The sequence below is a fragment of the Gadus morhua genome, chromosome 7 (genome assembly GCF_902167405.1).
Source record: "Gadus morhua chromosome 7, gadMor3.0, whole genome shotgun sequence".
Classification (NCBI taxonomy): domain Eukaryota; kingdom Metazoa; phylum Chordata; class Actinopteri; order Gadiformes; family Gadidae; genus Gadus; species Gadus morhua.
Window position 1 is genome coordinate 28,334,986 of NC_044054.1, and position 11,594 is coordinate 28,346,579.

At 45.0% G+C, this 11,594-nt stretch overlaps 2 protein-coding genes across 7 annotated transcripts in view; both read right to left on the reverse strand.

The window, feature by feature from the left end:
* Positions 1–1,774: 1,774 nt before the first annotated feature.
* Positions 1,775–11,123, reverse strand: ncbp3 (nuclear cap binding subunit 3). Of its 2 annotated transcripts, none has more exons than XM_030360388.1 (13): positions 10,857–11,123; positions 10,012–10,077; positions 9,555–9,660; positions 8,204–8,329; positions 7,685–7,822; positions 7,200–7,354; positions 6,933–7,041; positions 6,320–6,419; positions 6,103–6,149; positions 5,360–5,693; positions 4,190–4,374; positions 3,822–3,986; positions 1,775–3,632 (listed from the first exon to the last, which is right to left on the reverse strand). In XM_030360388.1, the coding sequence occupies exons 1-13, from the start codon at positions 11,037–11,039 to the stop codon at positions 3,169–3,171; spliced, it is 2,178 nt and encodes a 725-aa protein (XP_030216248.1). In that variant the 5' UTR covers positions 11,040–11,123; the 3' UTR covers positions 1,775–3,168. The 2 variants fall into 2 exon arrangements, with proteins under 2 accessions (XP_030216248.1, XP_030216247.1); XM_030360387.1 differs by having other exon boundaries at positions 5,360–5,714.
* A 260-nt stretch (positions 11,124–11,383) lies between these two features.
* LOC115546700 (rap1 GTPase-activating protein 2) overlaps positions 11,384–11,594 on the reverse strand; it is a 47,534-nt gene continuing 47,323 nt past the window's right edge. For all 5 annotated transcript variants that reach the window (XM_030360390.1, XM_030360389.1, XM_030360393.1 and 2 more), the window contains one exon: positions 11,384–11,594. This exon is cut by the window's right edge and continues 2,454 nt beyond it. The gene's annotated coding sequence lies outside the window, so the exon portion shown is untranslated.

Genomic DNA, 11,594 nt, shown 5'->3' on the forward strand with positions numbered 1-11,594 from the left:
CCAGTTGAGGATTGTCTTTGCGTAGTGATTGTAGAACAGCTAGGGGGCGTTGGTAACCCCCCGTTGACTACCTTAATTGTGTTTCACAAAACAAACACTTAGAAACATACGTGATACTTTATTCCAAACAAATCATAATGCAAAATAGTTATTCAAGACAGCAAAATGGTCGCTAAGCAACACAGGCTAGCATAAGCATGAGAGTGGCGGCTAAAAATGAATTCTAATGTGGTCAAAGGTGAACGGGTGGAGTATAGGCCAGTACAGGCCGCCGTTTCTTCCCCTAACTCGAAATTGAGATGTTAGAGGGACTCACCTCTCCATTGAACTCCCTCACCTCGAACCAACCAGGAGTATGGTGTGTGTGTGTGTGTGTGTGTGTGTGTGTGTGTGTGTGTGTGTGTGTGTGTGTGTGTGTGTGTGTGTGTGTGTGTGTGTGTGTGTGTGTGTGTGTGTCTGTTTGTGTGCCTGTTTTCACAATGATTCGGAGCTAGGGGCCTGGTTAGGGGCCTTTTTGTGATTGTTTCTTCCAAAGTGGGGCAACGAGAAAACATTTCAAAACATTTGAAGGGATTGTGTAATTCTATTCCAACTCTGAATACTTTCCATGTCAGTCCTGGTTACTCAAAACACTATGCATAAATATTTGAATGCCAGTGTAGTTCATTTGCAGGTTACATTATTATGCAGCTATACACAACGTGCTTACATTCTATAATAGTGCTAACGTTTAGTTACCTGTTGTTTTTTTTCTCACCTGAATACTATCTCTCAACAATGTGTTCCAATACAGGATATACAAATGAGGACAAAGGGGGCAAGGGCTTAGGCATGACCCATATCCTAATAAGACTGAGGATATTGGCCAGATCTGGATTGGAGATTATCTTTTGGTATGCGCTCGCGTTACACTGCTTCCTCTTCTGGCATGTAATGATGAGAGGTGGCTCAGACTTGTTGCTGCCATTTATGACCTCGGAGCCAGGCGTTTGTTTGCTTACAACAATAATTAGGGTAGGGCAACTGGCCCTCGAAGAGCCGGAAAAGATCCATTCAGCAAAAACATTAACTATGTGAGCTAATTGAAATGATCTGTTGCAAGCCAATAGTTCCCCTACGTCATGTTAACCACCACTCATAACTTTACAACATCCAATGTGTTTTCTTAATCACGCCCAGATATTGAATTGCTGTTTTGATTGGCTAAATGTTTTTCAAGAGCATATTTCTTCTCATTGTTTAGTATTTTAACACTGTTCATATTTCTTGTAAAAAAATATTGTTTTTGTGTAGGTCTACAAAAAACTGAAAGTTCCTTCTTACTCCTGTTATAAAATGTGGCATCAGCAAACTTTTCAGTTTGTCTTAGTTTAAGTAATTAAGTAAGTAAGTAAGCTTTATTTGTACAGCGCCTTTCACAGACCAGGGTCACAAAGCGCTTCACAGTTAAAACAAAAACAATAACAATACACAGTTAAGAAGTACATACAAATTTAAGTTTAAAAGGCCAAGACAACTAGGTGACAAACATAGCAGCCCCAAGACAGCTAAGCAAAAGCATGAGCAAACAAATAGGTCTTTAGTTGCTTTTTGAAGGAGTCAACAGACTCCATCGAACGCAGAGAGAGCGGAAGATCGTTCCAGAGCCAAACTGATAAACTGCATAATTGTGTTGACTTGTTTAATAATCTCATAAGACATCATGGGACAGCCCATGTGAATTGTGCTTAATTACCTATAAGTGTAAAAAGAAATGAAGATAAGTAAGCCACCATTAGAAAAAGACAACTTTTTATTTCTGGTGATAATAAAGTCTGTCAGTATGTCAGAACAGAGAAAGACAGATACGATACATTGGATACCAAACACAGACCTATGTCTTGTCTTTCATACCACCTGCAAGCACGTCTTCCAACAGCTTTTAGATGCATCTTGCTTTGTGTACTGTAGAAATGTTCTGATAAAGATGGACACTTTGTTGTTCTTGTTTTGGCCATTAGTAAATATCAATGCGGAATAAAGGCTATCCCATGTGGAATGATATAAAAACTCAAAATGGCCAACAGCATAAACTAAACAAATACAAAATCATCACTGATGATTCTTGTTGTTGTTGTCTTCTCTACATACGTAGGTATGCACATGTTTACACTGCTAGTACTTATTGGGAGTAATAAATACAAATGCATTTAGATCCTCCATTAGAATCCTAAACCTAACTAGCGTTATAGAAATCCAAGCTACCGTAATACCAAATAGCAGATGAATAGTCTGATGGGCATCTTTTTCATTAGAACACCAAATGCAACTTAAAATAAATGGGACAGAAAAAAGATAAAGAATTATGGAATCCAATACAATCAGGGTTAGTTTGGTTAACTGTAAATCATATCTCGATATTTATGGCCAGAACTGTTACGAAGGCAAGGCCCTGACCTCCCAACATGGCGTGAATAAAATACAAAGTCGTCAACATGGGTCTTGTTTTGTTTTCATCTTTCATTTACAGTATACCCCTACACGTCTTTCTAATGTTTTATTTACAGACACTTATCCATGAGCTCCACGAGTCCAGTATCTGTTACACCGCCACACGTCTCTTAAGCAGGAATGTAAGTGGATGAAACGACTGCTAGTACGTTTAGTACGACGAAAACGCTAGTAAAACCATTTCGCACTCCACCCAATGCGCCCGACTCCAACAGACAATAGAGAAGGCCCTACGCTAGAGAGCTGCGATCGGACAAAGGGACACACCACCGAAAGGACAAAATGGGATGGGACTGCTTGTGTGGTTTTGTTGCGTAACACTTTTAGGGTTCGGGGGTTGTATTCACTGCATGGTGAGGTCTGTCAATGACGCTACAAGGAGAGCCAGGGAATAATGCACATGTTTGGGTGGCCAGAGGCACTGGGGTGACGCTTCAACCCTCGAGAGAATTCTCGTGACGATGGGTGTCAGCGGGTGAGGCCGTCTGGGGCGGCCTGTGCCCAGCAGAGAGTAACACAGCGTCCAGCTCCACTGGCTGGGATCGTGGGGGGCGTTTTTAGGATGCGTCGCAATAAAAGTTGACAGATTTTTATCAAAAGTAAAAACAAAAGCAGACAGAAACAAAAACGTGTAAATAACAGAGATTCCGTCTTTTACCCTCCTTCCCCGCCCACCCTTCATGAGTCAGAATCGGAGCCCTGGCTGTCGCTGTCGCGGCTGATCTCGATCTGCAGCGAGGGCAGGTTCTCCAGGCGGCTCTTCTTGCCCCTGTGGTCCTGCTTCTGCTTGATCAGGGCGCCCCACACCTGCTGCAGGGCCTGGTCGTCCTCCTCTTCAGGCTCGCCTGGCTCCCTGGCGGCAGGGGCCTTCCGCCCCCCGTTGCCACTGCTCCGCCTGGAACTTCTGCTCCCGCCGCCGCCATCATCGTCCGGCAGGGAGCCCAGCCGGGAGGAGCTGAACACGCCGGTGCCCTCTCGTCTGCTGCTGCTGCTGCTGCTGCTGCTCTTTCTTCTGCTGCTGCTGCTGCTGCTGCTGCTCCTGCCTCCTTCCTTCTTCTCTTCCTTCTCTTCCTCCTCTTCGTCGTCCTTGGCTTTGTCCCGGGGGCCTGCTTGTGACGGGCCAAGCCTGCTCCAGAGACGACCTGGGGAAAGGGGAGGCGATGGAGAATGAGTGACGATTAAGGTAAGTGAATTTGTGCATGCAGAAAGAGAATCAGAAAAATAGGGAATTAGAGAGTGAGGGAAATAGAAAGTAAGTGAGGGAAGAAAGTGCAGTGAAGACAAAAATGAAATCGGGTTAAACAAATCATTTAAGGTCAATATTTTCTTACTATTTTTCCTGTCTTTGGGCGACGTGGAGAACCGCGCCCTGGCGTCCGGGCCGGTGATGCCCAGCCTGCTGTGGATGTCTCTGACCGGCTCTCGTGAGGGCGGGGAGTCTCTCGGGGAGACCGGGGATGGAGAGCGACGCCTCTTCCCCAGACGCTGCCTCACATCTGGGGACACACACACACACACACACACACACACACACACACACACACACACACACACACACACACACACACACACACACACACACACACACACACACACACACACACACACACACACACACACACACACACACCTTAGCCCCTTCGTCGTTCATCTAGACAGCAGTCCCCCTTAAGGCAGTGATATGAAGGTCCGGTCTTACCCATCTTCCCTGGGGACGTCTGGCGTGCCGGGGCTCTGTGGCCCTGCCTCTTCTCCTCCAGGAGCTGCCGGACGTCCGTCACCTTGCTGACGGACGGCACTTTGATTTCGCTCAGAGCGCCGCCGCCGTCGCCGATGCGGTTCTGCACACTGCTCCCGGACCCGCTGTCGCTGCTCACAGAGTGTCTTTGACACAACGGAAAGAAGCAAACAGGGCATAAGATTACGTTAAACACGCACACATACACGGGAAGCAAGAGAATAAGAAACACTAAAAGAGATCGATGACAAAGTTGCACTATAATATCTTTTAAAAAAAGAACACCAAGATTCTAGCAAGGCAACCCTTCCTTCTAATCCCTTGACACATAACTAAAACCAGGCATGTCTAACTCTGGCAGAGATGATGAGGGACCAACATAGTGGGGGACATCTTTCTGTTTTGTGGGGCTATGGAGTAGAACAGACTGCCCTCGGCAGCTCAAAACCACTGCACCAGAAGCAAATTAAAAGAATGGCTGAAGAATAGTGTCCCACAAAAATGGTGTCTGTATCCACAAGTTCCATGGGTTTTACCAGTTCTAGTGCTGTACGATTTCTGTTTAAAGAGTTACTGGTTCTGGTAGGGCTGCCCGATTATGGGGCAAATCATAATCACGATTATTTTGGTCAATATTAAAATCACGATTATTCAAACGATTATTTTTGAGTTTGAAAACATGTTGCATTTATTCAGCATGTCTCTCTCCAAAAAAACCTTTGTTACTGAGAACTTTAAAATTTCACTTTAAAAAAATACACAATGGTCAAAAAAATACAAATGGCCAAAAGAAAATGTTCCAATCTAAAATAATATTCAGATATGTATCCAGCTGTTCTGCCCTTTCTATAAAACATGTAATAAAAAATAAATATAAAAGAAAAACGAAAAACTAAATTATGTTAATTTTGTGCTCATTTTAACGCTAAAATCGAAATCGCGATCAAAATTCGATTAATCGCCCAGCCCTAGGTTCTGGCAGTTTTATTTCATTGCTACCAAGCTTTGCAAGAAGAACACAATGGGAATACCTTCCTCACTTGACCGTGATCATCCTTACTCAAGGTCTCTTGCCGTTTCCGGTTGTACCTTGAAAAGGAAAATCGACCGAACCAAACTAAAGGGGCTCACCGGATGGTCTTCAGCTCCGTCTCCAGCTCGTCCGCGTACATGGTCATCTTCATGCTCTTCTTGGGCGACGGCGTGGAGATCATCTTCAGCTCCAGGTCGTAGTCCATCTCGTCGGAGTCCGACGAGCCCCCCGCCGCCGCCGCCACCGCCGCCGGGGATCCCCTGCGCACGCCGATCCGCGCCCGCACCCCTCCCCCCCCTGCCGCCGGCCCCGCCCGGCCGCAGGCCCGGTCGCGGTACTCCACCACCCTGTCGTCGGCCTCCATGTCCTCCTCGCCCACCAGGTCGTCCTCCTCCTCCTCCTCCTCCTCTTCCTCCTCCTTGATGGGCTCCTCTGGAAGGTTGACCAGGTCAGCTAGTAGCGGCGGAGGAGTCATAGCGGGGAAGGGTTAACCCCCGTCGGCTGATGCCAGGATCAGACAACGCAAGGTCTTTGTCTCTTAACGGCAAATTTGGTTTCCGATTTCAGATTAATATTAAAGCATTTTAAAATAGATTAATAATTTCAAGTCTGTTCCAATTATCCAACGTTTATAATTGCCCGCGATGCTGAAAGACGGTCTGGTACAGAAGAAGGGAGTTTGTGCAGCCTCCATGCGGTTTTGGGGTTTGTCTTTGACACTGATGCATGCACGTTTGACGTGATTCTCCAGGGCTCCATGGGACTCCTACTGGAGTGTGTGTGTGTGTGTGTGTGTTAGGCAGGGTGTGTCCCATGCTGTCCCTGATAATATGCTTCTTACTTTTAATAACGTCCCGCTGAATCCGACGCGTGTGGAACCTCCTCTTCCTTCAGAACAACAATGGTGGAAAGTCATACAAGTGATATTATTGGTTGATTGCATTTATGCCATGGGATGCTTATGTACGTATCCAAGATCTGCCATTATGTTCAATGTTGAAACAAGATGCATACGAAAATACATTTAACGATGTATTCGTGGATGCTACTGTATTTACCAGGAGTTGCTGAGGATTCCCTTCATCCCACCGTAGTTGGGGTTACCGTACTTCATGTAGTAGCGGCTCCTCCTGGCAGCACCCAGTTCCTTCTTGTCATCTGGGAACCAAACCAGGAAGACAGCGCTTGAGGAACATGTGCTTCTAGGCAGAGCAACGCCGTAGGGAGTCAAGACTACAGCTCTGGTGGCTCCGGCTGACAACTCAATGTTAACGTTACCGTCGCTCTCCTCGCACCAGATGCCATTGTTTCATTAGGGCTGCTCGATTATGGAAAAAATCATAATCACGAATATTTTGGTCAATATTGAAATTACCATTATTCAAATTATTATTTTTGAGTTTGAAAACATGTTGTATTTATTCAGCATGTCTCTCCCAAAAAAAACGTTGTAACTGAGAACTTTGAAATTTCACCTTAAAAAAATACACAAAATGGTCAAAAAGAAAATGTTCCAATCGAAAATAATGTACAGATATGTATCCAGCTCATTTGCCCCTTTCTACAAAACATTAAATAAAAAAATAAATAACATAAAAATCGAAAAACTTGATCGTTTGACACTAAAATGCATGAATTGCGTATGTGCGTGTGTGCGCGTGTGCTACTCACCATGTGTGGCGATGCGCAGCAGGAGTTTGTTTCCTTTGAAGGGCTTGGTGGCGGGCCGCAGGTCGTTCCTCAGCAGTGACTCCCTCTCGTCTTCAGACAACTGGTCGACCTGAAGAGGGCACACACACACTTGAACGGATGCTCTTGTTTTCAAGATCAGTGGCAGCAGATTCATCATGCGATCCGAAAACGACAGGATGGTGCCGATGGCATCGGTTCATGCAAGTCAGCCGTTCGTTTAAGAGATGAGATGCTCCGCCTGGTTACCTGCCGGTCCACAACTTCGGTTTTCTTCTCCGGCTCTCCAGGGACCTCCACGCTGTCGACCTTTACAGGCGCCTTCTCCCCTTCGTTGACCTCGCCTTCCTCCTCTTCACCCACCTCCTCTTCCTCGGCTTCACCGGCACCAGGGCTCTTAACCCCTGAAATGTGGGGGGAAGAAATCATTTGAATTGGCTACAGAGAGAGATGTTATGCCTGTTCATGCCTACTCAAATAATAATAGCATAATGCGGAACCCTTCAGTTTCCGCACAAAATACAATAGAGCCTCACACACATTACACGGCATCGTTTACTTTAGCTCTAACCTTTGATTAGGCTACCTACTGAAACCAAGCTAGGCTGATGTCAATGATAATAATATTGTCATAGGCACAAAGTACAGTTCTTCTCCTCACCACAAAGTAATAAAACTGATTGCGAGAGCCTCAAAAATACTAATATAGTAATTTGGACAAATGTTTGCCTCACCTTTGCTCTGTGTCTGGGCTGGTTTGTCGGACTGCGCTTCTGCCTCTGTTTCCGTGGCAACCGCCTCCGGGTCAGGCATGACGCTGGTGTTTATTAGCACCCGGAAGGAGGTGACGTCATCAAGCCAGACGACGTTACCTGGAACACCGTGGAAACACCGGGTGAGAGGTTGTTGCGGTGTCGCCGCACACTGACTTAAAGTCACATGGGCCATGAGTCATGGGCCCAGAAAAACGAAGGCTAGACTATTATTCACGGCCCAAGCGATAATGTGAAACGGATAACAGCTTCTGTAATTTCTCCCGGGTGATAACACTTTGAAGAGCCATTTGAAAGTCGACCGACAAAGACTACCAAAAAAAGAGATTACATTACTGCTTCAAATCAGTGCATTTTCAACAGACACGGTACTTCCGCTCTTTCTATCGCGTGTGTGTGTGTGTGTGTGTGTGTGTGTGTGTGTGTGTGTGTGTGTGTGTGTGTGTGTGTGTGTGTGTGTGTGTGTGTGTGGGGTCTCACAGGAGGTGTCATCGATCCACTCGATGTGGGCTGGTGGGTATTCTCTGAAGTAACCGAAGATGTCCTGTGTGCTCATGTCGTCCACACCGATCATGTAGATGGCTTCCAGGCGCGCTGTGGGGATGGCTGGTGACAGGACAGGGAAGAACCACAGAGGGAACGCTTTAGAACCACAGAGATAACACTTTAGAACCCCAGAGAGAACGCTTTAGAACCCCAGAGAGAACGCTTCAGAACCCCAGAGGTGGAACGCCTTAGAACCAGAGGGAACGCTTTAGAACCAAAGAGAGAACGCTTTAGAACCAAGAGAGAACGCTTTAGAACCACAGAGAGAACGCTTTAGAACCAGGGATGGAACGCTTTGGAACCACAGAGGTGGAACGCCTTAGAACCACAGAGGGAACGCTTTAGAACCATAGAGGGAACGCTTGAGAACCAGAGTGGAACACCTTAGAACCACAGAGAGAACGCTTTAGAACCAGGGATGGAACGCTATGGAACCACAGAGGTGGAACGCTTTAGAACCAGAGATGGAACGCTTGGGAACCATAGAGGGAACGCTTGAGAACCAGAGGGAACGCTTGGGAACCATAGAGGGAACGCTTGAGAACCAGAGGGAACGCCTTAGAACTACAGAGGGAACGCTTTAGAACCAAAGAGGGAATGCTTTAGAACCACAGGGATTGAACGCTTTAGAACATGATCATTTGTGACAACAACAATATCCTAAAACGCAATGTTGTGAATAAATGAAACATCACTAGTGTTTTCTTATTACATGAGGCATTCTGTATTGATTTAAGCATGCATTACAATTATTCTGTTGATCACAAAAGCTTAGAGGAATAGTGTGATTCAAATTAATTAGGGCGAAAAAAAGAAAGTGAATACCAACATAAAAAAAAAAAAACTCTGAATCTCCTGTGCTGTTGATAATTAAAATGAGGCTCCAGGTTTGCAGTCCTGTTCCCTGATCTTATTAGCCGCTGTGGGCCGTATCAAATGGGCAGTGAACGACTATTGGCCGGGTCATCATAACCACATGACTCAGGCCTTCTCAAGTTTCGGGTCTGAAAGTTAAAAACTGACTGGACAGAGTGAGGCCGAAAAAGCCGTAGAGAGCAGCCATAATAAATAGCAATATTTGCTTCGCATTGGGATTAAATCATAAAATACTCTTTGAATACTGGGTCAAAATACCAGTGGCGCCGGGCACCACATCAATAATAAAATACATTTCAACAATCTAGTTTTATAACAGCAATACATGCATATTTTTAATCACAGTGTCTCCAAGACAAGAACGCAACAAAGGAATGTTATTTCAAATATTAAGAGCACCAAAAAGCACCTTTCATGACGCTTTCCATGTCCAGGACCACATTTCTCTGGCCCTGGATAACCTCAGGACTGAAGCGGAACCGTTGGGCACGCTTCTCCTTTGCCTCAATCGCCTCCTGTTAACACACACACACACACACACACACACACACACACACACACACACACTTAAATGCTTTTATTTGGATCCAAATTTTACAAAGAAGGGGAACAAGAGATCCAAATATTTTGGGAAGAATGATTGATAATGTTCACCATAACAGGTTCATCACACACACTTAAGTTATCAAGGTTTAGCGATATTATGTCTCCCATGACGACCCTATGGCTCAGGTATATGAGATGCTTCTGTTGGTGACCACAGTCACAACATGACGGCGTGCTTGCACGGCATGTGTGTGTTTTAGAAGGGAAGACCCCCTGAGGTAAAGGTCACGGTCATATAGCAGAGTTTCAGAGAGGCAGACCTTTGAGTTGACGTCGATCCCGGTGATGAAGGTACCAGCCTTGTTCTCATATCGTCGGGTTGTGTCCTTAAGGTAATGCAAAAAATAATTTATTTAGATATGACCACGTTTAAAAGAAAATCAAAGGAAGTCTATTCAATGAGTCAGTTTCAATATTACCATGAGATTAGCAATATAGTGTGTCATTTATATGAGTTTAATACTCAATGTATACTATACTACAATTCTTTTAAATCACTAAAACTGATTGATAATAGTACTCAATTGATAACACTATGAATAATGATAATCATAATTTCGGGTCAAAATTTTATTGCATTGCATGCTGTATATATGTATACAAACACACATGTATTTTCAATGCACAATATTATAAATATATATATATTGTATATGGTTAGTGCCGTGCACAGCTGGTGGGTGCAGTATGCTCTATTCGTCAATGAATGGTAGGACTTAATAACATTGGTCTAGTGCCCGGAGGTAAACATGCATTTTTTAATCCACAAAAATCAAAACATAGCAAAACAAAAAAACAAATGCAGAGCCAAATACAGGCACAGCTTTCAATGAAATACTTTATTGCTAAACTACACTTCAACAAGTCCCCAAACACAACCTGTGACGCGATTGTTGGCCAGCAAACAAAACAGCGTTTCGTCATACCGTCGTTAGTTCGCAGGTTATTTGTGTCAATTGTGTGTCTAAAATACTATCATATTTATAATATAAAGCTACCAGGAGACCATGCACCAAGTGATTGGTCACCGTTAGCAAGCGCCTTCCATGACCGCCATGGAAACACTGCAGTGTGGGGTGAGACCCGGGCCTAGGCGGGCACTCACCGGTATCAGTTCTTTCAAAGATCGGTTAACGGTGATGTCGTCCGTATCCAGTTCCCCCTCCTCTACCTCCATCGGTTCCGACTCGCGGGCATCTCTATCCGAGCTGGAGTCCGAGCCGGAGTCGGAGTGCTCAGAGCCACAGTCGGACTTTACGGACACCCGCAAACTATGCACAGCCGCCATGGTGGAGAACGACCGTGATAGCGATCGTGGTTTGGTTGTTTCCTCTGCTGGAGGGCTCGGCCGCGCTTCTGCGTGCGCTTCTGCTTCCGCTTCGGCCGTGACGTCAAACGGTGGGCGTAGCCCACCAGGCTGCCGTCAACGTTGCGCTGCTCTAGTCCGTACACTAGATGTCAGTGTAGAGTGGTGTGATGTGCTCGGTGCGGTAATACATATAGGTAACGAGCTGATACCATTTAATTGACTAAATAGTCCTAATGTATGGTCTGTAATTTAATACTTTAATGGTCATTTAATAGTAAAAAAAAAAGTATTCTAGTGAGTCAAAGGCAAAGAAGAAGAGGCGGTTGGACACAAAATACATAACTTTTATTCAGCAGATATCGATTCAACAATAACTGATGTATTATGCGCATAATTAACACAAAACGTGGAAGAGATTTTGCTACTCTCCGAAAGAGAGAAACGTTGTAAAGAAATAACAAAAAGCGAAATACATATGCTGCCAAGAACAGTTACAGTGCTTAATTGTATTTCATTCAGCAATAGAACGGTGAA